This window comes from Diuraphis noxia, unplaced genomic scaffold, assembly GCF_037042655.1.
Source record: "Diuraphis noxia isolate RWA-SAM2 unplaced genomic scaffold, SU_Dnox_SAM2 contig0003, whole genome shotgun sequence".
In the NCBI taxonomy this organism is placed as follows: domain Eukaryota; kingdom Metazoa; phylum Arthropoda; class Insecta; order Hemiptera; family Aphididae; genus Diuraphis; species Diuraphis noxia.
Window position 1 is genome coordinate 25,107,008 of NW_028301713.1, and position 27,205 is coordinate 25,134,212.

The following is a 27,205-nucleotide window of genomic DNA, read 5'->3' on the forward strand; positions in this document are numbered from 1 at the left end:
TTAATTTATAGTACCTACATAATAAATATGTTGTTATTCTATTTAAAAATTAAGATTGTTATTTCGGGGGGGGGGGGGGGGGCTGCGGCCCAGTAGGCCCCCCCCCTATATACGCCACTGGTTGCATAGGGGGTTAGTTGTCTTGAGGCGGTGGTAAGGCTTGGAATAGAAAGTTGGTCAGTCTGGTGAGTAGAGCTTTGGTGGAGCGATCGGTGACTTGAGGTCGTACTGAATCAATCAAGAGCATTAGCGATGTAATATCCGAGTTAATATCTTTGCAGATGTTGTGAATATTTAAATTTTTGTTAGTGAAATTTTCCAGTACGTATTTGAATTGATTTAAGGAGATGGATGAGTCATTAGAGAGGATGTCCTCAGCTGGTTTGAGCCCGTCGGATATTTTGTCAGCTATCTTGGATGAGGAATTAGAACGAGATCTGTCCATTTTACTTTTTTTTGAGCTATTCCTGCTTCTCTCGGCGTCTAAGTTTACCGAAGGGGGAGAGGGAGGTGTTGCTAGAGATGAGGTGTCAGAAAGGGGCCTTTTATGTGGTTCACAGGGTGGAGTGAGATGGTTTTCGGTTTTTTCAGTACTGTTATGGGGGCTGGGCTGAGAGGTTTCGTTTGCTAGGTAGTCTTCTGTTATTCCTTCCATTGTTTGGGTGGGTATGTAAGGAGTATTAGGATATTTTATTGGGGAAGGGGTGATATTCGTTTCAAGAGTGTCAGGCAAAGGGGGTATGAGGTAAGTTCTTCCAAGGGTGGTTTTTCGACAGAATCGGGTTGGTTATGTGTGGTAGAGGTTTGGGGGTCGACAATTGTTTTTTTGCAAGTGTTAGAGGTGTGGCCAGTGGATTTGCATAAAAAGCATGTGATTCTGTCATCAGTGAAGAATACTCTAAATTCAGTTTGATTGTAGAGTAGTGACAAAGATCCAGGGAGATTTGGTGTGTCTTCATGTTTAATAAACATCTGTCGACCGAAGCTTAAGATGTGCTCTTAGTCTTCAATGTTGATACCTGCTTTGAGGTAGGAAATTTCGGATACAGGGTTAACATAGATATTTTTGAGCGCGTCGAGTATTACATAGTTTGGTATAGAAGGGCAGACATTAGATATGACTATCCTCTTAGCAGGATTAATAAGTCTGCGTATTTGGATTACGTTGTCGTTAATTGTAATCGTTTGAGTGGCTTCTAGAAGTGAGTCAAGTATTTGTTTGGTTGAAAGAAAAATACAAAAGCGGTTATTCGATATGCGTGATACAAAAACAATATTTTTAGGCGGGATTATTTTGCCTATGGCGAAAATATAGTCTCTTTGGGGTATACCGTCTATTGATTGAACACAAGTGCTTGTTCTCTGCTGAGATAGTTTTCCTTAGCTGCCGCGAACGCGTAATTACGGTTTGTGTTTTGTAAGGTATTGTTAGTATTTATTACTTGATTGTTGATAACGCTGGACGCAGAAGACGCCGATGACAATAATGTTGAAGTAGTCGCAGTAGGAGAACTAGGAGTGGGGTAGAAGTAGTGGTTTTAAGTACCTTAGAACAACTTGGGAGAGTGTGTTGTGAGAGATATACATTTTTAGATTTAGTTATTTGTGTTGAAATAGTTTTATCATTTAGTTTATTCGGTATCATTTTAGTAATGATCGACGATAATGACGGTCTGCCCGTCTTATTAACGTTGCTCATTGTGCGATTTGGTGGGTAGTTACATAATAATATAATATTATATTACCGTATATATTATGTGTGTCCATTAGTGATGTTCTATAAAATGCCATTCGCGAATAGGTAAACACGTGCTACACGGTTGGCTGTCAGACACGTGCACATTACTTTTATTATACGGGTAAAAAGGCAATTCGCCCAAACGCAAACCGTCCATAATTTTAACCAAGTTTTTGTTACCACTGACTTATGTTTATATCACAATTAGGTATTAAAAGTTACTGAGTTATCCGTCTCTAAATTGTCTTTTCAAGTTGACTATTAATTTATTTGGAATCTAAGTTGTATATTGCTGACTTCTCAAAATATCTGACATCCATTGTAATCTAATCTAATCATATCTGTTCATTCACCCCATAATGCGAGTGAAATATTTTGGTTAGATATTAATACATTATGGAAAATTGAGTGTCATGTTTAGTTTCATCACACTAAAATAATAGTTTAATTATCATTGGATATTTGAATGTTGTAATTACATACACAAGTAGTTAATTAGAATGAAAAATAAATACAGTTACAACCCGAGTTTCATCTATGCGTGATACATTTTATTTTTTTATAAATCTAGAGAAGGTTTTTGACGAAATATTGAACAAATTATGTAAGTATACATTATTAGTTATATAGAGTGTTATATTATAATATTTTAGTAGTATGTTTTGGTATGTTTTGTACCCCCCGAAAATCCAGGTGATCCAGGTGCCCCGCCCCGCCCAGCTTATGCTATGCTTTCGCGACCGTGCCCAGCCTTGCCCCTTCCCATCCATACTCGACCGTGCCCGTCCGCGTATTTCCGGACCCTAACTGAGCTGGGGGACTAGTGCCCGAATCCGGTTAGACTCCGTAGTGCGTGTCTTCACTACGTTCCCTAAGTGATTTAGGGCACACTATTAAATATTCGTGTAAAAGCATAGTTTTGTACCTATATTAATTATATTTACATAATAATACATTAAATTACGAACCATACAATATTATTGTCTGGCTTGGTGATGCGTGGTCGTACGCTCAATCTGCGGAAACGCACTGAGCGTACGTACCGGCCGCAGTTGCTAGCTCCCGGATGGGTGACCACCCGGGGTTTTAACAACATATCCTTGCCACACATACACAAACACGTGTTACAATTCTACCCACTTAAAAACCTACACACAAATATACAAAAATAACCACTACCGTACCACCCCACACCCAATGGCATATGTTGCCGCGGGCTCCCCTGAAAAAAAAAAAATATTATTGTCATAATATATATATATATATACATATGCTATATACAACTTAAAATATTAGGCTTGTACATACATTAACGATTAGCTCATCTACAAGTGTCCCGTGTGGATTTAACCATTGCGATATCTGCCGAAATACTCGTAATGGTGATATCGAAATTCTGATTTTGTAATATGACTCACAGGGTTAAGAACTACAATTAATTCATATTTTAATTTATTTTAATGTTTTGGTAAAAAAGTTAAAAAATATATTTTTATATTTAATTATTTCTAAAAAAGTTAAAGATTAAACCATTTTGTAGAGTTTATTTTTCTGAAAATATTGATGTTTCAAAATTTTATTTTCATTAACTTTCTGATTTTTAATATTTTTTTTAATTTCGAGAAAAATTGCGAATTATTTAACACCATAATGTTATCAAACATGTGACCAACCGCGCCGCGCGCATTCCCATACGGCAGGCCGAATACTTTCCATGTTCCTAATAATTATAAATTTATAATCATATTTTATTTCTTCAAAACTAGAAAAAGTATCAAAAATCAGGAAATTAATGAAAATACAATTTTGAAACGTCAATATTTTCAAAAAAATAAACTCTATAAAATGGCCATCATTAATTTTTTTGGAAATAATTAAATAAAAAAATTAATTTTTTAAATTATTTACAAAAACATTAAAATACATTAAAAAATGAAATAATTGTAGTTTTCATCTCTATAAAACTTATTATAAAACTTATTATAAAACCAGAATTTTGATATCTCCATTATTTCATGAGATATCGCAATGTGTAAATCCCCGCGGGACACCCTGTAAAGTATTCAATCTAGAGATGTATAAACATGTGATGGTAAACTATTTAATATCAAAGTAGAAGGAACTATATGATTATAATAATTTCCCTTTAAATTATATCAAGAGTAGTATGTCAAAGGATCGAAATATCTATACGAAAATGCGCACGCGTGCTGTACCACTCCTGATATATCAAAGTTAAATATCTATCGTGATTTGTGATGAAATTATTAAAGAAATAAATTTAATGTTAGACCCCACCTCATCGAGATTTTTTTTGTTTTATTATGTTTTATTCAATCTGTTTCAAAGGAAACAATAAGAATAATTGATGATAGAAGCTAAGATAAAAATAAAAATAATATATACAATGGCAGATTTGGCGGATTGTGAGGCCTCCCAGTGGAGGTATTACGACATGAGTGAGATTTTCTTAGGCTAGGTTATTATTGTACATATATTCACTTAGGCTAGCAGGTCACGACACCACTGCCTTTTTAATCTTTTGGTTGGGTTACCTGGGATAGAAACAGCTAGATGATAGGTCAGAGATTAAGGGATTTGTATGGTGGGCTAGGCAGCTGTTGAAACGTTTATGATGTGTTTTCGATAATTCAGAGACATACGGAATTTTGAGGTTGGAGTGGAGGGAGTGATTAGAAACAAAGAATGGCGCTTTAAGAATTGTACGTAAAGTTTTTGATTGGAATCTTTGGATGCGGTTGATGTTGGAGATTTTGGCAGCGCCCTATAGTTGGATCCATAAGTCCAAATGGGCTCATCGAGAGATTGATGGATTATTATTTTATTCGTGATACTTGAAGAGTGTTAGATATTCAATCGGCTAACGTGTTAGCTGATGCGTTCTTATTTCCTAATAAATGGTTTGGGAATACATGTTACAAATGCTCTTTCAAACATCCTAATTATCGATTTGAATACAAAAAAATGTTAGAAATATATCCTTTAATTAATCATGATACATATATGTATATAATAAATAATTGTCTTAAATTAATGATTGTTAATTCACTAGTATTTAACTTAATATAACCTTTATATAAAATTGATATACTTATATATTTTCTATTAACCTTAATAAATCTTTTCTTAATAATTTTTCCATTGTATATATTGTATTCTCTGTCATAGATATTACACATAGTATGTAATAACACCTACAACACATCTCATATTAATATATTTAATTTTTGCTATTCGTAAATAGTATATTAAAATGTGATATATTTGTCTAATAATTAAATTAAATTTACCACTTAAGAACATATTACTTTTGATAGAAGATAATCAAATATCATTTAAATTAGATTTGATTGTTTATAATACTATCGGTGATTATTAAAACTTCGGTAGTTATTAAAAGGATTATTATAAGTAAAAACAATTTCACATCCTGTAATAATATTTTCAAGAGTTTTATTTCAGTGAGTTGTATATAATATATTAATGTGTGATAGTTATAATAATATACCTATTACCTATATATATATATATATATAATATAATATAATTAGATAGTAAGTAAATGATTACTTTCGGTTATTATTTAACTATAATGATAATATTATTTTTATATCACTATCATTCGATAACTGTATGTACTTAGGTATTAAACTATAAACATTAGGTGATATGATATATACAATTTGATATATTTAAGTATTACATATCTACACTTAAATCTAAAAAGATTGTATTAATAAAAGCTAATATTCTTATTTATTATATTATAACATATTATACACCTATTTATCAAAATGGTAGGGGAGCTCTAATACTATTATACTGTATATTATTTCTCTAGTATGTATGTTCCTTCAAAGTTTGAAGGGTAATATTCAGTATTTCATATGTCTTCTAATAAATTGAAAATATTATACCTAATAAAAGGAATAATTATAAGATTATATCATATTAATTATTGATTTGATTACTCATAATATTATCAGTGATTATTAACACTTCAGTTGTTAAAAAGATTATTATAAGTAAAAACAATTTCACACTCTGTAATAAGGATTTTCAAGAGTTTTATTCTAATTAATTGTATATAATATATCAATGTGTGTTACTTATAGTAATAAACCTACTACTTATATATATTTAATTTCTTTAATAGTATACTCAATATCATTTCTTTAATATTAATATACCTATTATATATTTGTATATATAAATATATAAAAGGGAAATAAATGAATAATATAACTGAATATATTATAATAATATAAATATATGAGAAAACATACATATAATGCTCAATCATTACATTGTAGGAAGATATTTCACATATCATTTAAATTAAATTAAATTGTTTATAATAATATAATCAATAACAGTTGTTAACATCTCGATAATAGACATTAAAGGTAATCGAAAGAGAAACACTTCTAGGGGTCTTAATATGTTACGTTTAGTCGTTGGTGTTCGTAAACAATATATTAATGTGTAACATATTGATATGATAGTTAAATATAATTTTTCTCCTAGATAGGTATACATCTTATTTTCGAAAGAAGAAAATCGAATATGATTTAAATTAGATTCCACTGTTTATAATATTATCGATAACTATTATCCTTATAATAGTTATTAAAGGATAATTAAAAGTGAAACACTTTCATAATATATCAATGTGTATTATACTAATATTATATTATATTCGATTAGTATAATAGATGTTATACTAAATATCGTTTAATTAAATATGAATAATACTTAATATTATTTCTTTACTCGCTAACACGATTGTGAGGTATGATCAATTGGATAGGTAGGTGGGTTGTAAAGGAGGGTTATCTATAATAATATAGTATATTTTATATAATAAAATGGTGTGTGAATGATAATATGTTATATATATGATAATAATATAATGTGTTTAATATATAATATATCCATCACGTAGGAGATAAGTCTATGATATGATATTGATAACTTGATAATATTGAAGTGTAGTCCACCGTCGTATGGTATTCAAATAGTAGATATTGGCGTCAAATGAAATAACACACGGATTTACTAGGTATATAATTGATGATTTATTAAATTAAACACTTTTAAAAAACAATATATTAACACTGATACATTATTACGACTTATGAGAGGTTTTGATTAAAACTATATGAGTGACGCTCTGTTACAAAACTTAAAGGATGCTCTGTTATAAACTTAAAAGATGCTCTGTGTAGATACGCTCATGTCGTTCACTCTTTCCAGACTTTATTCGACTGACTGGCGACCACCGACCGGGCCCGTCGCAACGGTCCGTCCGGGGTCTTCGGTATGTGCTGACCCAACCATTTCGGTCACGTAGACCATCGTGTGAACCGAAATGGTCACACACTCTTTTACCCTGAGTCAACACATTTGCGCGTTTATATGTAAGCCTCCAGTACATACATACATACATACAAACATACATACAAACATACATACATACATACATACATACATACATACATACATACATACATACATACATACATACATACATACATACATACATAAATACATACAAACATACATACATACATACATACATACATACATACATACATACATACATACATACATACATACATACATATACAACAATATAGTGATTAAATGATAGTACTTAGATTATATAGTATGGATGCAGCCACTCGGTATATTATGCTTATGTATTAGATGTGAAACTAAAATGAGTGAAAAGATTAGAGCGAATTCAATCAGAATTACATTTATTACATATACATGTAATTCACTAAATATTCGGAGCTCTAGGTAATTCTAACTTTAAGAATTAGCCTGATGACTTCATCCATTTTATATGATTTAAGATATAGTATATGATGGTTATTGGTTATAGAAAATCAAGACTAGAGAGGGTTAATAGTTTTATTTAATATTTAATTTTTAGGGGGGGGGGGGTATGTTTATGATAGGAATAGATAAGAGGGGTAGACATGTAAGTTATAGGTATATATGGGAGGGGAGGGGTCGGTAAGTGTTAGGTAGGACGGGCATGCTCGAACATGGATGGGAGGGGGCAAGGCTGGACACGGTCGCGAAAGCATAGCATAGGCTGGGTGTGGTACCTGGATCACCTGGATTTGCGGGGGGTATAGAACATACCAAAACATACTACTTATTTTCTAATGCATAATTTACTTATTAATAGTTTGATTTTTTTTTAAATATATGTACAATAACATTCGTATGTCGGATTGAATGATAATGCTTATGCTGTGTTTGTCTAGTGTATTTTTTTGTGACATCAAAATCAGATTTTATTACCCAGCAAGATAGTCACCCAACATCAAATTAAAATCGATTTACTTGCAATTTTAGTGGTCATGCCAAAACGTGTTTTCATAGTGTATAATACACAATTAATTAAACTCCGTGCTCTCTTTTTGTCTTTACCGGACATAATAGTCAGTTTTTTTTTATTTTTAAGTCCAAAAATTATAAAAAGTTCGCGTACAGACTGGTGTCGGTGTTGAGTCAGTCTGTTTAATATATTTTCTTTAAAGGCCGTTTTCCTTTTGTTCAAGGAGTGAAGGTAAATTTATATTTATTACATCTTATCGTCGTTTGCTGCTCATTAAAGCACAGTGCATGCGTTTTACAGGATTGTGTTATTACTCTCGTTATCTTCATTTCGTCCGCGGAGCGTGTCAAGGTCACCATAATTACGTTATCGTATATATTGGAATCAGTCTATTCTGCTTTAACTGATTATTCAAGGTGTTTAATTACTACTGCTATTTGTCTTGCATCTCTTTGCATTTAAGGAGTTTTATCTGCCATAAATTCTACTATGTCTTCGGATAATCTTAATTCACCTGAAGTCTCTGACCAGCAAATGTTGCTCAGATCTGCCAAGCCTTCAGTTCCACTTTCACCCATCCCACTATCGTCTGCAGAATTTAATCGAGTAATTTTGGCCATGCTTCAAACTTAGGATGCTACTTTGGCTCAATATAAGGCTTTATCCCATTCATTCAATAAAAAGTTTTGTGAACTTCAAGCCAGTGTTGACTCACTAGCTTCACAAATTGTTGATGTAAGAGCAGACAATACGTACGTCTCTTCGCAACGAACTTTCTACTCTCAACAATAGGATCGGTGTCATTGAATCTGACGTGAGTAAATTGCCCTCTTCGTCTGAAGACAAGATTCCTCAGCTACTCCAAGAATTATCAGAAAAAGAAAAATGCTCTTTTAACGCCATCGTCCACGAACTTATTGAATCTTCTGCTACTATACCAACTGAACGTTTATCTGATGACCTACAGCATCTGTATGAGTCCATTCTACCACTTGCTATGTCTCTGCCCCCAGATGTGAAGATGATCAGGTTGGGTCGAACTATTGGTAAGAACCCTCGCCCATTAAAAGTCATATTTTCATCAAAGATCATTTCCCAATAATTCATTAAGGACTTTGTAACCGGTATGTGTTCTCGTGCTGCTACGGACCCACCCTTATTGGTGTCTGTTGTTCGTGATCGTACATTAATGTAACGGCAACAAGTACGTCAGGTTTATGCCGATTTGGAACAACGTAGGAAGAACAGAGAAAATAATATAGTGGTCAGACATTTCAACGGCGTTCCCTCTATTTTAAATTATAACACATTGTCCTGGCAGATAAGGATTTTCAATTAAACCATTCCACTCATGGTAATGTCACTCGTGCAAAAAACTAACCAGCTTGAATAATATACCAGGAACCTGTGGTGACGTCAGTCAATCATCGTCATACCTTATCGATCCTCAATGTTTCCATTTGGTACCCCTAGCTTCATGTTATCTTTGTAAATTATCTGTTAATACATCTACTGAATTTTTTGATTTTGTAAACCATTTTAAAAATAATAATCATTCGAATTCTAATCTAAATAGTTTTAACATTTTCTACCAAAATTTCCGTGGGTTAAAAACTAAATTAAGTAATTTTAGAAGTTCTATTCCCATTTTTATTTGTTATGATGTTATCATCCTCACAGAAACATGGCTCTCTTCTGATGTCCATAACTCTTAACTCGGGCTCAATGGCTATCAAATCTTCAGGGTTGACAGAAATTCTCTTAACAGTAACTACTCACGAGGATGTGGTGTTCTCATTGCAATCAAGTCGGATATAAAAACATCTCTTATCTGTACAAACCTCAACACGCTTGAGCAAGTATATACCCTTCTGTCCATTAATTCATTTAAAACTATTATAGGTGCAGTTTACTTACCACCTGTGTCTACGCTCCCAGATTTTGAGGCCCATACCAGCTCTATCGAACACTTAATATCATCCACTAACCCTACTTCTATCCTTCTCTGTGGTGACTATAATCTACCTCTTATTAAATGATCTAAAAGCAACCAAAGTCTTTTCGCATCTGGTACAATGTCTAAAACTTCTACTCATCTTGTCGATTCTTTCTCGTACTATAATTTTTACCAGCTTAATCAAGTGCCTAATTCCCGTGGATGACTTCTTGACCTTGTCTTTTCTAGTTTTGATACACCTACTATCCAACTTGCCAACACTCCAATCGTTTTTCCGGATTCTTACCACCCACCTTTGTTTATATCTTTTCCTATTCCAACTCCCATAACTGCTATAGACACACATCAATACCGTGATTATAAATCGGCTGATAATAAATCTATGCTCCAATATCTAGGATCGTTTGATTGGGAAAATACCTTTTCGCTTTATTCAGTTGATGATTCTACTGTTGTCTTTAATGATGCACTTCCAAGCTCCATAAATAAGTTTGTCCCCGTTAAAGTATTTTCGCCTTCTAAATGTCCTAAATGGACATCCAGTATTCTCAAAAATCTCATAATAAACAAGAAGAAAGCCCATGCAGTTTATAAGCGAACCAAGTTGATATCTGATCATCTTGTTTTCTCTGAATATAGAGCAAAAGTTGATTACTCTGCTCATATTAGTCATGCCGAGGAGGCTCTATCATATTCCCCCTCCAAATTCTGGAAATTTTTAAATAATCTATAACAGAAACCTCCAATTCCGTCATCACTCCATCTCGGTAATATTACTTCAAATACTCCAACTGAATCAGCTAATCTGTTTTCAACTCATTTCTCCTCGACGTTCAATTCCTCGGTTCTCCAACTTTCACCATTTACTGGCTCATCCGATTACTTATGTTATTAACTGCCTTCCGATATAACGTTTACTGTCGACGATGTTTTTTCCGCTCTTAAAACGTTAAAAAATACTTACTCTAATGGCCCAGATGACATATCCGCTCAATGTTTGTACAATTGTCGTTTTTCTATTGCTTACCCAATTTATTTACGCGTTCATTAGATTTAGGCATATTCCCCATGATCGGGAAAATATCCTCTATAACACCGGTTTTGAAATCTGGTGACGCCTCTGATATCCAAAACTGCAGGCCAATTTCTATAATACCACATATTGGTAAATTATTTGAATCGATAGTATACTCCAGAATAAAGCGTATTCTTAATCATCTTATTATAAGTGAGCAGCATGGTTTTAGATCAAATAAATCAACCGTAACTAGTGGTGTTGCATCTTCTTATTTATCAGAAGTTATCGAACACAGAGGTCGAGTAGATGAATCATTACAAACTTTAATAAAGCATTTGAAACAGTCGACCACGATTGCCTTATAATGGTGCTTAAGTCTTTAGGCATTGGGAATCCCCTACTATCTTGGTTGCACTCTTACATCACTGGTAGAAAACAATTTATAAAAATCAAAAATGCTGTTTAAGAGTTAGCTGTGATACCATCTGGAGTTCCTCAAAGAGGTCACCTTAGTCCTCTTTTATTTATTCTGTTTGTTAAACTCGATAACCAAATGGATCACAAAGGCTAAACTCCTTCTTTTTGCGGATGACATAAAAATTATCCTTAAAATAGACAGTCTTAATCAATGTCATATCCTACAATCAGAATTACATATTTTTGCAAGTTGGGCGAACTCCATTGGTCTTAGCCTTAATATAAGTAAATGTCATGTTATGTCGTTTTCTAGGCAGCGATCTCCTATCCACCACAACTATTTCCTTAATGGCACTTCTCTTAACCGTGCTTTCCTCTATAAAGATCTTGGTATTCATTATACACCATCATTAAATTTTGAGCACCATATAAATGTCACTGTAGGTAAAGCCATGATAAAATAAACAGGTATGTCAGCAATTTTATGGTGCGCACAATATGGCGGCCGGCTTGCGCGTGTTATCAATTATACGTAATCAGTAATCACTTATCATCATATCTCCCATAATCATGATCTTAAATTTAATTTTAATTTAATGATATTAATCTGAATCCCGCTATTTGTTAATTATCTAATAAATATTACCTCAGAACAATAATATTACATAGGGTTTAATATTATAATGATTTTATTTTAGCTCCTTAACAATCAACAATATATTTAATATAACATAATGCAAAAATAATAGTTTTCTATGATGTGGGTTATGTATAGTCTATATTACAATATTACTTAAGTTTATTTCATTAAGTTATGAACTTATACTATAATTTATTCAATAACTGTTTAATATTAATACTTCAATAGTTTAATCAATTACAATTTACATTTTTATATTTTATTTTACCTTATCATGAATAATTTGAGAATTTTGAGAATCATATTACCATGATAAATGATAACACTTCAGCAAATGAAAAGCGGCGCAAACCGGACGCCATCTTTGCGCAAACTCGCATAATAAGTAATAACCGTAAGTTACTGACATACCTGTTTATTTTATCATGGGTAAAGCTTTAAAAGTATTGGGTTTTATTAAACGCAATACAAAACAGTTTTCTTCTGCCCGTTGTCTCTGCGCATTATACTTATCTTTAGTACGCTCTATATTAGAATATGGTCTGGTAGTATGGCATCCCTACCTAGCCAAAGACGAACTAAGACTCGAGCGTGTACAAAATAGGTTTCTTTCCTACATTGCCTACAATTTAAGTATTAGAAAATCAAACCAGACATAAAATGTTACATTGTAACAAATATTATTTTTACTTACATAATAACTTATTTATTTATAAAACATTGATCTTCCTACACTTTTTTCACGCTAATAGTAACAAATATCATTAATAATGTAATTAAGTACAAATAAACTAGTACTTACCTATAACTTTTTAATTTAAAAACGATATTGTATTAGGTAAATTAACATTCATAAATCAGGATAAATATGTGTAATAGAAACATATACATAAATTATTACTTTTACCACCGCACTTAACTAACTAAATTAATCATTTTAAATGAATATACCAATTAGTGCAATTTCTAATTCTAATTAAATTAATAATTATAAAAGTCAAAAACCTATAACAAATTAGCAAACAACAATTTATATTGAATATTTAATATATTATTTGATAACACAATATAATATAAAACTGTGATAACAGTTAATTATTAGCGCGGGAAAACAAGTCGATTTAAACTGACCAATGAGAATTAAGCTGGTGCCGAAATCATGTACGTTATGTTAATATGCTACCGGGAATTTCCCTTTTTTCTATATGCCGTGCAGCACTGTTTATTCGAAAATCGTCAGAACGTGTTAGCCATGACGTTTTGTACTGTGTAAGTTGTTGTTGTTATGAGTGGAATTGCAGATTAACAATGTAGCCACAAACCACAGAAAACTTAAAATAAAGGGAATTTCTCGGTACGTGGCAACACGTTTAAAATCTAGAAATGTTGGACGGTTTTTCGATGAGCCTTATGATTCCCTTCTGTTTGTTTAGTGGTTAAAATACATACATACAACTGATCAAGGAGCTGATATGCTGACAAAATCCTTGCCTACTAGTAAATTTAAGAATAATTTGTTAAAAAATGGAATACACGTCTACCTAATACTTTAGTTGTTTATATGATAAAGTTTTTTTTATGCAGGAATGAAGGGGAGTGTTGAAATTAGACATATCTAATTCCTTTTTGTTCATAGTATAAATACTAGGTTATGTTATTATATTACTTGTGTTGTTAAAAATGTTTGATGGATTACGCAGTTATGTAGACTATGGTTTTATGTAAATCTAATTATTATTCTTAATTCTTATTATGTATTAAAAATGTTTTATAATAAACTTTTCATTGCAGTTATTAATCAGCAATATTAATTTATTAATTAGTTTTTTTTTTTAAAACAATATAACATACAAAGATTTATAAAAATTATTATTATATTATTTAATTATTTATTTATATTGATATTTTTATAGATGAAAATTGTACCCAAAATATCGGGGCTGAAGCGCAGGAGGATATCAGTAAGGATAGATAACTATAGTTAAATAGTGTTATATTTAAATATTTTATATAAATGATTAAAAAAATAACAGAAGGTAATACGCATTAATCATTTAATCAAATATGAAGGCCTTAAGAGGACGCTACACCCGCATATGTTGTCTCCATCTTACAATTGTGTAACATAGCAAATTTTATGCTCAGCAGATCACGTTTAGCTCCGTTAGTTTAAAATTTAGAGTAAATTGACCTCTTACAAAAATTAAAGGTAACATTACTATCGAGAGCAACTCGTAGGCTTTTAATTATATTTTTATTTTAAAGTGAGTTATGAGTATTTTAAGATATACGAACAATGTAAAATTTTAAAATACATGTAACTCACTTTAAAATTAAAATAGGTATAGTAAAAAGTCTACGTGATGTCCTCGGTTTACATTACTTGTTACTTTTAAGTTTTGTAAGAAGTCAATTTACTCTAAATTTTAAACTAACGGAGCTATATACGTGATCTGCTGACTGCTGAGCATACAATTTGCTATGTTATGCGTTTGTATAAGACGAAGATAACGTATGCGGGAGACAAGCGTCTGGGGACAGAGAACCGAATGGAATCAAAACGGTGGATTTTTATCATTAATTTACACTGAGATAAGAAAAATACAAAATTTTGATAACAGACTTTATCATAATATTTATTATAGCTTATATAATATCATATAATGACATAATATGAAATTATGAAAAATAAATAATAATTAATATAATAATGTTTGACTCGGTCAATATCAATTTTATTATTCGTCAGAATGTCAGATCATAATATACTATATTAAATATAGTCAATAGTCTTGTAAAAATAAAATAATATGTGATTTTGTCAGTTTGACTCAGAGTATAAAATAAACAAATCATATTATATAAAAATCAATTAAGGTAAAAAACAAAAAATATTATGTAAAAATCAATTATTCGTCAGACGATTATATGATATAGTCATGTATAAATAAATTAATATTTGATTTTGTCAGTTTGATTCAGGGAATATATAAATAATAGGTAAGAATCATTAACTACTAAGCAGTATTATTTTTGAATATTAATGATGCACTAATATGATTTTGTTCCATTCTGCTTGGTGTTTCTAATACCTTTTCCAATACTTTCCTTGTTTTTTTAGTTGAGTATAAACAGCGTTGTAGTATAATTTTTTATTTGTTGGCGATGTCTGAGATGTTTTTCTTTTTGAGGTTGGTGTATTTGAACTGTTTCTTATTGCTGTTAATGTCGGTATTATAGGTGTAAGATATATTTCATTATCAGCATTATCATTTATCAATATTATGTAGTGTAAGATATATTTCATTATCAGCATTATCATTTATCAATATTATGCAGTAGTGTAAGATATATTTCATTATCAGCATTATCATTTATAAGTAGTTAGTTGTCGATCGGACGTCGTATAGTGCGCGTCGTCGAATCGATCTCGCTAAGTTTGTGTAATTTTTAAAATAAACTGTTTTAACTATTTAATATTCGAGTATATTATTTTATTAGTTATTACATGGCGCTGTGGTAAAACACGAAACCAATTCCGCGTAATCTATAATTATTTATTGTCGCCTTTCAGTAAGATCTGCTGTCACATGGTTTTAGCCTTATGAGCAATTTCTACGTCTGAAATTATAGGTTAGAACCAAGTACCAAGTATGGTAACCTTCGTGGGTTGATGTCAGTGACGACAGAATAATTGTGTTTCGCAGCATACTTCAAGTCGTTAGTATCACAAACAGTTCTGTAAACAGATAGTGCGTGTTATCTGCGTAATTGTTGTGAGATTGTCAGTGTCACGTACTCACATTTGTCAGTGAATTATTAACAAATCAGTTAAATCGGTTTTTTTTTGTTTTTTGTTTTTCAGTTTCTCGTATTAAATTAATTTTTCATGAATACACCTACAATTTTCGATTCTGTTGACATCAATCAACTTAAAACTATTAAAGCCGATGAACTCAGAAAAGAGTTAAAGTTTCGACATCTTCCGGACAAAGGAAACAAAGATGAGCTTATTGATTTTTTATTAGCCGACAACGAACGCGTTGTCGCTGATAATCTACAAGAGTCAATTATTACCTCGCGTTTTAAACAAAAATAAGATCAAATCAAGTTATCAGAAATGCAACAAAAAATCGATAGTTATGAAAAGATCGAATCTAAGGATAACAGTACAATTTCTATTGAATTATTAACGCAACTTGTACATACTCAAAAATTGATCTCAGATAATTTAAGTGCAAACAATAATAATAAAGTTCAAATCTTATCAACTAATGATACAGCTAATGCTATCTCTTTGTATCACGGGAAAAAGCATGAAGACATTACTGATTGGATCTTAGAAGTAGAACGTATATCTAGTCATGCACACTGGACATCATCTTTAACGTTAGTCAACGCAGTATCTCGACTTAGAGGTGCAGCGCTTAATTGGCATAAAGTATCAGGACGTCAACTTGTTTCGTGGACAGAATGGAAAGATAAAATAACTGATCGTTTCAAGTGTAAAATGTTTTTCTCTGATTTTTTTAAATTTCAAAGTAAACGCGTCTTACGTACAGATGAATTAATTGTAGACTACATTTTTGATAAAGATGCTATTATCGAAAAGACACCATTCAAAATGGAACAATCCGATCGCGTATCTCTTATTTTGGAAGGAATAAATGATAATATTTGGGCTATTCCGCTTGCAACAGCTAAATGCCTAACTGTTCAAGAACTCATTGACCTCGCTTTACCACTTGATACTATTCGTAAAGTAAATACAACTACTAATAGTAACAATCAGAATACATTTAATAATACTAAAGTTCCAAAAGAAACAACTAGGGAAACAACTAAACCAATTCATCGTTATAACCCTACTACAGATAATAAGGATGAGCAACTGTGTTTTAAATGCAAAACTTTTGGTCATATAAGCTATGACTGCCCTTTTCCTGATAGTGTTTCTAAGTATAGAGATTCAAATAAAGTCAATACCAAAAATCAAAAGTCAACTGATATTAAACATCAGTCTGAGAAAAAAATACAAGATTTAACAAACAGTAAAAGTATTAATTGTATTTCAACAGATTTAGTCAATATTTCTCAAATACCAGTTACCATTAATGGATCAATTACGATAGACGCCTTGCCGGATAACGGGTCATGTGTTACCTTATTAAGAAAATGTTTTGTGCCCAAAGATGCTGTAATTCATGAATGGCAAGACGAACCATACGCTACACCTGAGTAGTATATATTTGTATGTTCACAGCCAGCTTTTCCACGGTAAAATTTTTTCAAGGGGAAAATTCTCCCTTGGAGCACACTGATTTACCGCGTAACACAATACGGTGATTACACAAGATTATCCACCTATTTGCCCCTTACACAAAAATATTTACCGTATCAACTATTTTTCCCCTTTTTTTAAAATTTTTTCAATCAAATATCGCTAATTTTTATAAAAATTATATTTCAAGTAAAGAACACAAATTATTTAATAAACTTTTTTATTTTGTTCAATAAAATTACACAAGTTTTCTTACTTCTCTAGTAAAAGGTACATATTCTACAATACGATCATGAATTAATAAACAATAAGCAGTTACACCTGTAAGGGATTCCGATGCTTCAATTTCCAATTGAACATCCACTGCTGAGGCTGTTGCCGAATCATTCTGTTTTGAAGTATCAATAACTATGATGGGTGCGTTTGATAGAAAAGTAGATGGACTCAATATAGGGTTCCGTATACTTTTTTCATAGTACGATTCTTGAAATGATGTATACATATCATATAATAATGTAAAATTATTTTTTGAAAAATCTAAATTCAAATTATCATACGGATATGCATTCGAGTTTAGAAATACTTTAACGTTCGTTAGACTACAATGGTCGAATATACTACAATCTTTTGTTATTGTATTTTTACGACCTTTTTGTAATCCAATTATAATAAATCGTGGTTTTTCTAATTTTGAAGCGGTTTTCAAGTTCCATACTACTTTTTTAGTAGTTCCGAGTTCAGGATATTCAAAAGTTTCGAAAGATCTAAAAGGAATAAACAAACTTTTTTCTTTTTCTACAAGTTTCAATAACTTTAACCTTTCTTCATCATCAACAGTAATATGCGGAACCTTCCAGACTATTTTATTTAATACAACTTTACCTAAAGCAGCAACTACATCACTTTTAAGGCTTAACGCATTTAAATCAGTATGACTTCGAGTTAATATTAATTCCAATCTTGAATTTACTAATATTTTTTTATAATCTTCAAACAGACCTAACCAATATTTCAATGGAATGCAAGCACTGAATTCACCTTTATCGTTTGTTATTTGTGATCCATTTTTAAAATTCCAGCCAGAATTTTCGTAACAATTATAGTTATCTGGTGTACACGATAAGAATCCTTTCAGCGAGCTTGTGATTCCAAGAACACGTGTGCTATCTACTTCTATTCCATTTATTTCTAATCGAATTTGTTCAAAGAGGTATGAATAACCATTATTACACAGTTTCACTTTATCAGGATCAGATATTATTCCTTCTAAATAAATAAAGCTCTCATGTAGATACGGATAAACATCTGTTTGCTGTACTGATATCCGTATTTCATCATTATTATTAAACGATGTTGTGTACGGTGTATATGAATGATATTCAATTTTCGTTATTTTAGAATCCGTCTCGTACCGTGAACTTATATCTAAAATATCACTTTCAGGCATTCTGTTTTAATTGATAACCTAGAGCTTGCAAAATTTTTTTATTTTTCAACGTCAATTTTTTTACTTTATTTGATGTTACCGATACCACTTTAGTCTTATGACTAGTTGAACTGATCCGAAGTAGCGGATTTATATTGAATTTTAATCCCATATCAAGATCCGTAACGTTTAATATGTAACACGATTGTCAATGCCTCACCAAAATTATCAATCGGATTATTATCTTGATCAACTAGCTGAACGGTTATCGAATCAATATTTGTTTTATTCAATTTGTAATATACTAAATTTAGCGGGGACTGAATTACTTTAGATCCTGTCCTTCCACTCGGGAAAAACTCGTAAATCGAATGACTTTGAAGATGGTTGCTGAATGATCCTTGAGCTATATTACACAATACTTTTATAGAATTAATTGTGTTTAAATTTACTGCTTTTTCCGATCGATGAATTGCATACTCTGGTTTATATTGTCTTTTTTCAAAACCGAATACAGGTGCCATACTATATGGAATCTCAAAGTGTAGTATCCCATTACATTTTATATACGATCTGAAATCATTAGGATCAACCGAAATTTCGAATGTTAATTTGGTTAAGTTTTCACTATTATAGACATCTATTTGCTTCTTAATTCGTTGATTAATATCTTCAATTTCATAACATCCCTCTTCCAATTTAATATGACACATCATAGGCATCATATCATTATTGTTTTCATCGTCAACTATTTCTATAGAAAATGTATTATTATTTTCATTAATATTTGGGAATGAATTAAATGACTGTAAACATAACAAAGCTATTTCTGAGTCCTCGTAAAGGTTTATAGACGGAAAATAATTTACAGATAATATGGTAGCATTCCCAGTTAAACTTAAAGTAACTGACTCATACATTACAAAATCTAAGATATAAATTTAATAATGAGATCCATGACGTTTAATATGTAGAACAACTGTCAATGTCTCGTTAAAATCGTCAATTGGGTTATTGTTTTGGCCAACTAACTGAACAGTTATTGAATTAATATCTGTTTTGTTTAATCTGTAATATATAAGGTTTGACGGAGATTGAACAACCTTTGTTCCTGTTCTCCCAATCGGGAAAAACTCATATATCGAATGACTTTGAAGTTGGTTATTGAATGACCCATGTGCTATATTACACAATACTTTTATAGAATTAATCGTGTTTAAATTGGCCGCTTTATCCGATCGACGATCTTCATGAAACGGTCCACATTGTATCTTTTTAAACCCAAAAACAGGTGCTATACTAAATGGAATATCGAACCTAAGTAGTCTATATAATAGTGGGTTTATTCCTTTGTCACCGCGATCTAGTCTCTTTTTCAATTTCGTACCTGGCCCACAAAACTGATAACCTGGAACATGGGATTCAAACGGAAGACTATTTATAAGAGAGTTTGAACGCATCATCAATAACTGAATATAAAATAAAAATCTTCGAGTATTTATAAGAAAATGAATTTAATTGAACAGAAAGATAAATTAGAAATAATAAACGTAGATGTACAAATATCAAAAAAACTATCAAGACATGGTTCGTTATTACCTGATACTATACGTGCTATATTAGTTGGTCCTAGTGGATCGGGTAAAACAAATATAATGTACAATCTAATCACACATGAAAACGGGTTAAGATTTGAAAATATCTATTTATACTCTAAAACCTCTAATCAAGAAAAATATGTTTTGTTAAAAAAAATAATGGATGATATACAAGGTGCTAATTTGTTCATATTTACAAACGCAGATAAAGTTATAAAACCAAACTTAACCAAGAAAAATTATATTATAATTTTTGATGATGTAATATGTGATTCACAGTCTGTTATTAGAGAATACTTTAGCATCTGTAGACATTCAGGTGCTAGCTCTGTATTTTATTTAGCACAAACATATTCTAAAATACCAAAACAGTTGGTAAGAGATAACTCAAACTTTTTAATAATTCTGAAACAAGATGATATGAATTTACGTCATATATTCAATGATCATTCGTCGACAGATATGGATTTCTCAGAATTTCGGAAAATTTCTCATTTATGTTGGAATTAAAGTGATTATGGGTTTATGGTTATTGATAAAACTCGAGAAATGAATGAAGGAAGATATAGATGTGGTTTTCATACGTTTATTAAAATAAAATAATTATATATAATATATATATATATATATAATGTAACATTGTTATTATCTACATAGTCTTGCCAGTGGTCATACGATACAGTAATATTGAGTTTATTATTTACTATGAACAAAGAAAAGGTTTTGCTGAAAAATTTAATAATATCAAAAAAAAATATTAAACAAAAAAAAAATGGAAATGAAACGTGGTATTATAGATTCAGATAACTATTTCCGTGAAGCATTTAAACCAATAGCTGAACCACTCAGTACAAAAATAGAAAAAAATACATCGTGTAACTTACAACTAGCTGATTATAAAAATGCAGAAACCTCATACACTAGTGGTGAAAATGAAGATGATGAATTAAATTCGACATTTGTAAATTTTTTTGAACGTCCTAAATCACAACGTTATGATAAATCTTATGGTTTACATTATGATAGAACTAGTGATTCTTACAAAATAGGAGATTACTCTGTAACTTTTAGCCATGGTAACTTACAGCTGCTTAATAAATACTACCCATGGACATTAGGACTACAATCTTTATTATGTGAGAAAGAACCAAAAAATACAACTATACAAGATATGGAATCTTATTACGATATTTTGAAAACTTCTCGAGTTCATTTAAAAGCGGATGGGAAACCAAAAACCTCAAAGTTTCATAAATGGGCGACCGTTGTAAAACCTCTCTACGAAAGAATGAAAAATGAAGAAAAACAGTTAAACGAAGAAATAGTTAAAATTAATAACTCTAGAGCTCCTCGGATAAGATTTAAAGAATTAAACGAACATTTATCTAGTTTGAGTGCTAAACGTAGTAATGTTCATAATAATACAACCATAACAAATGAACCATTTGATTTTAACCCTACAGCAAACAGTTCTATGTCTGTAGATCCTCCAGTTGAAAAGATGTTTAATTTTACTGCATCACCACATGCTAAGAAAGGTTCTGGTTTATATAAAGATGTAATACCTCAAACACAGTTAGTTTATTATGATGATCCAAATGAATTAGTAACTAGATTAAATCTTTTAACATCATCACAAAGAGTTGGTAATACTGGCGTTAGTAATGAAATCATATCTATTTTAGAAGAATTACGTGAGAGGAATATTATAGTATAATGACAACCTTAGAAAATATAGCTAATGAGCTACATCGACCAGCGAGAAAAATATTTCCTAGACGTAGCGTAGTTACACGGTTTAAAGATGATCTCTGGCAAGCTGATTTAATAGACATGCAGTCACATTCTAGACAAAATAAAAAAAAAAAACGTATATGAATTAGATACAGACGAATTAATACAACTACTCGCACGAGTATAAATGAAGATACCGACCGTTTACGGACGTCCTAGCTCGTACTCGTCGAGGTGCGCGGGTATTTGTCGTTTTCGGGTGGACTGTCGTTGAACTGGTTCCGCGTCAGCGGCGTCCGGTTGGACCTCGGCGTCGGCCTCCTCGTCGGACAAGAACTCGTCGGCGTCTCCGTCTTCGGGTGGTACCTCATCGTCGTCTTCGCGGAGAATCCGCCAAGATTTGAGTTGCGACACATGAGCGGTGGTCGCGAACGTCTCGAGCCCGTCAGTGCCCAGTTCCGCGACGCGGTATGTGTCACTCGGGAGAACCTTCATTACCTGTAGTGGCTTCTCGCGGTACTTAGCTTGTAGCTTCGTCGGTTGGCCCGCTGTTGGTTGCTTCAACATGACAACAACTTCGCCGACTTCGTATCGCACACCCTCGTAGTGCTTCCGATCGTACTGCTCTTTCATCTTGGCTTGTCCGCGCAAAATGTTCCCGCGTATTTCTGCTTGTACTTCCGCGGGCGGCACACTATCGTTGCGGGTGCGGCTCAGCGTGGACAACGCGCTAGCCCGGTATCGGGGCAGATAGCCGTGAAGGGCCTCATACGGGGTTTTAGTCGTTGTCTTGTTGACAGCGGTGTTTAACATGCGCTCGACATCCTTGAAGCGTGTCCCACCGTCGTTGGTCCGCGGTCGACATGCTAAGTAACGGCAAAAGCGTACGATTGACTCGCTCCACCTGACCGTTCGCTTGCGGATGTCGGGTGGAGTTGAGAGTGTGGCTGATCTCTCGGTCGCGGCAAAACTCCTGGAACGTACGCGAAGTAAAACATGTACCCCTATCGGAAATAATTCTGTCCGGAATTCCTCGTTCGTCGCAAAACTTTTTAAGTATTCGTACGACGCTGGCAGCGTCGGTGGTTCGGCACGGGTACAGATGGACATATTTCGTAAGGTTGTCGGCCAACACCAACAAATACTTATTGTTGGAGGTAGTGGTTTCGAACGGCCCCAGGTGGTCGACGTGAACGATTTGGAAGGGTCGTTTTCCCGGCGGTATCGGGTTCAACAATCCTGGTCTCTTCCCGGCCGGACGCTTGTGCGTAAGGCAATCGATGCACATACTTATGTGCTGACGGACGTAATTCGCGCGACGGTCCTGTCGGTCGAAAAGTGACCTCCGTGATCGTGGGCCTCGATGACTATGCCCTTCCTCATCGATTTCGGTATGACGAGTAGCGACCGTCCCTTGTAACGACGATACAAAACGCCCGAAGACAGCTCATAGTCCTTAATTTCGTTTCGTTCGGACTTGGTGAGTTTCCCGTCGCACTCGAGGAGGCTGATCAGTTTACAGGAATTTTCGTCGACCTGTTGCATGAAACGAACGCGATCTTCCTTCGTGAGAGCGACACACACCTCTAGTCGTTCGGTCACTTCCGCGTCGACGGACGTCGGACCCTTTTCGTCATCGATCGCTCGGCTGAGAGCGTCGACGTGGGCCATACGTGACCCCGGACGATACTTTATATCGAAATCGAACTCGTGCAACACCTCGAACCAGCGCGCTATCTGAGGCTTATTGGTTTTGTGAATATTTAGGTACACTAATGCCTGACAATCGGTGAAAACGACAAACGGTATGCCTATCAAGAACTGGCGCAGACGGTTGAGGGTCCAAATTATGGCATAAAGTTCGAGACGAGACGAATGGTATTTGGACTCCGCGGATGTTGTTTTCTTGCTTACCGCGTATACCATATGTAGCGAGGTGGTCGAGGAGCCTTGTAGTAAGACGCCGGAAAGAGCGTGGCTGCTCGCGTCCGTATGCACTTGAGTAACGGCGGCGTTCGGATCGTACATTTTGACTACAGGCTCGTTACATAAGGCTTCGCGTAGCGCGGCGAAAGCGTCTTCTTGCTCCGTTGACCAGTCGAACGGCACGTCTTTATTGGTTAGACGTGTAAGAGGTACAGCAATTAACGCGTATTTTACTATGAAACGCCTGAAGTAGCCGGCCAGACCCAAAAATCGTCGCACCTCGTGTACGTCGTTCGGACGCGGAAATTTCGCGATCGCGAGCACCTTGCGACCCGGCTTGACGGTTCCTTCAGAAATACGGAAGCCCAAATAGTCCAGCTCGCGGGCACCAAAAGTGCACTTAGACGGTTTCAGCGTCAGATTAGCGGCGCGTAGAGCGCTCAGCACCCGTCGCAGGTCGCACATCATGCGCTCCCAGTTTTCTGACGGCAGAATGATGTCGTCGAGGTACGTGCTGACTACTCCTTCGTCTTTAAGCTCCTTGAACACGACATCCATCAGTTTTTGAAAGGTCCCCGGCGCTCCCTTCAAGCCGAAAGGCATCCTCTCAAATTTTGCAGTCGCCTCCTCGGTGACGAACGCGGTCTTCTGCTTAGATGCGGGAGTCAACGGTATCTGTAAAAACCCGTTCGACAAATCGAGAGTGGTGAAGATCACGCCGCGTGACAGGGCTGCGAGCTGAGAGTCTACATCGGGCATCGGGTACGGCTGAGCCTCGGTCTGCTGATTGAGATGTCTGTAGTCTACACATAGACGCTTCTCGCTCGACGATTTGTTCACAAGCAAAACCGGACTGGCGTACGAGGAAGTCGAGTCACTGATAATTCCGGCTTCCTTCCAGTCGCGCAGCGTGTCCGCGATTATACAGCGATCGGTGGTCGACGTGCGGTACGGCTTCTGGCAAAACGGCGCACTGCCTGGTGTCTCGGCGATGTCCATCGAAATAACGTTTGTGCAGCCGAGCTCCATGATGTTCTTCGCAAAAACATCCCGGTGTTCGTTTAGCATCGACACGAGCGATTGGCGTTGATCCTCGGTAACGTCGGTACCGATCACGACGTCGTCAGCGGTAATCGGTTCCTTCGCCGGACGGACTGGCTCGGTTTCGGCGACGTAAAATATATCTTCGGTGTGTATCTCGGCGAGCGCGTCGGCCGACACACAACTGTTCGTTTCGAACACTATCTCGCCGCCCTGCTTGAAGTAATTCACGTGTGGTAAGTTGAGCCATGTTCGACCGACCAACACGTCGACCGGTAACGAGTGGTCCAACACGACTTTCAGCGGGTGGTCGGCGGCAAGAACGTCGTCGATGATCACATCAGCGTCACCCTCACCAATCGTCATGGTGCTGGGTTCGTCAGCGTTCCCCACGGTGTAGAGCGGGCAAACGGTATCTCGTACGATCAAGCCACATGCCCGGGCTATCGACGATTGAATTAAAACGGCGGAACTACCGGTATCGATCAACCCATTCACGGCTCGGCCGTTCACGTATACGGTCTTAATGAACGGATTTTTCAGTTTCGCACCCCCGGTCGTCGCATCGGCGCGATACGCTTGGTCGGTGGTCGACGCGGTATCGATGCGGTCGGAATCGGCGGTCGGGCAACGTCCACGAGTGTGCTGATCCGAATGGCAATTGGAGCACTTAATCGGTCGTCGAGGTCTCGGGCAATCCTTCGAGATATGCCCCGCGCCCCGGCAGTTATAACAATACACTGTCGGTCGGTCTTTCGTCGCGTTCGAGGTCGATGCGGCACTTGACGTATACGGTTTAGCAGTTGCGTCAGTCGCGACTTTGGGCGGCGCGATGGTTGCGGTGGAACTAGTTTTCGTTCTAGTCGGTTCGACTGCGTAATTCTGTTTAACCAAGAGAGGCTTGGTAGTCGACGGGTTTGAAGACTCAAATTTTCCCTTGCGCTTCGCACGCATCCGCTCGAAATCTCGGATATCCAACAGCAGTTCGTCGCGTGTGGTGTGATGACGACTATACACCTAATCAGTGAGCGGCTGAGACCTCAACCCTTCGAGGACGTACTCGCGCGCGTCTGCGAACGGCAAATCAAGAGAACGACACAGCCCGATTTTGGCATAAAAATAATCGATCGTCGGCTCGTTCGGCTCTTGTACGCGGGACTCGAGCTCTCTCCACAGATCGGCTTTGCGCAATGTGCGCACGAAAGTTCGTCGGAAGCTTTGGGCAAACGTGGTCCAATCCGGAAACTCTTCAAGTAAAAACCAGCTTCGCGCGGCTTGAGCGACGTGCGAACGGACGTAAAGCAAGCGGTGTTGTAGTGGCCACTGACTAACTTGGGCCAACGCGTCTACCGAACTTATCCAATCTTCCGCCTGGCTGCTGGACTCGTGACCCGTGAATGACCAAATCGATGTCCCGACGTCGGGGAGTATGCGGTAATCAACGGATGAAGTCGGCGCCGGAGTAGCGTTAGATGCGAGGGAAGATTGTTGGAGTTGTGTGGTCAGTCTCGCCACGGTATTGATCAGCTCGAGATATGTAGGAGCCTTAGGTCCGGACTCAACATTCGGCGGGTCACCACCACCCGTAGCGTTATTCGGCATCGCGTGGTCGAAAGTCAACGATCGTAGACACAGACGAAACACAAGAACACGATAAACAATTTGTGGTGATAACACGGTAACACGATAACACACTACTAGCTGTTGGCCCGACTATCGACCAATAATTTACTTGTGTGGTAACGTCGCGATAACGACAACGGTATGAACGCGGTTGCGGTAGCCGCGCAAACTGCGAACCTCAAACAAAGATGTACTTTGAACCAGGCGTTACTCGGCCCGAAAAACACGTGTTCGGGTCGAATTTTGTGAAAACAAAATTAACGGCGCGGCGGCACTCAAAGCACGCGATAACGTCGGCACTTTGCGAACCTCGCGTAACGGCGACAACGTACGACGACGGAGCGAATTTATCGATAGAGCGAACTTAACGAGACGGATCCGGTCGGCTCTTTAACGAAAGAGACGGATCCCACTTCTGAATTGTAAACAA

At 35.3% G+C, this 27,205-nt stretch overlaps 3 protein-coding genes across 6 annotated transcripts in view; 1 reads left to right on the forward strand and 2 right to left on the reverse strand.

Annotated features, from left to right (window-relative positions):
* LOC107164686 (uncharacterized) overlaps positions 1–27,205 on the forward strand; it is a 95,019-nt gene that overhangs the window by 11,996 nt on the left and 55,818 nt on the right. For all 4 annotated transcript variants that reach the window (XM_089222071.1, XM_089222072.1, XM_089222073.1 and 1 more), the window contains exons 6-7: positions 2,310–2,342; positions 14,060–14,107. In XM_089222071.1, the coding sequence (XP_089078197.1) occupies positions 2,310–2,342; positions 14,060–14,107 (81 nt within the window). The remainder of the gene's footprint in view (positions 1–2,309; positions 2,343–14,059; positions 14,108–27,205) is intronic.
* Positions 17,666–18,952, reverse strand: LOC149057122 (uncharacterized). The gene has a single exon (XM_089221971.1). The coding sequence runs from the start codon at positions 18,872–18,874 to the stop codon at positions 17,666–17,668; it is 1,209 nt and encodes a 402-aa protein (XP_089078097.1). The 5' UTR covers positions 18,875–18,952.
* On the reverse strand, positions 19,027–19,790 carry LOC149057123 (uncharacterized). Its single transcript, XM_089224319.1, has one exon. It carries the CDS (start codon positions 19,771–19,773, stop codon positions 19,027–19,029), a length of 747 nt encoding a protein of 248 aa, XP_089080445.1. The 5' UTR covers positions 19,774–19,790.

Bases quoted from the DNA above. Each gene is read 5' to 3' on its own strand.
- LOC149057122 (XM_089221971.1), bottom strand. From the start codon at position 18,874: ATGCCTGAAAGTGATATTTTAGATATAAGTTCACGGTACGAGACGGAT.
- LOC149057123 (XM_089224319.1), bottom strand. From the start codon at position 19,773: ATGTATGAGTCAGTTACTTTAAGTTTAACTGGGAATGCTACCATATTA.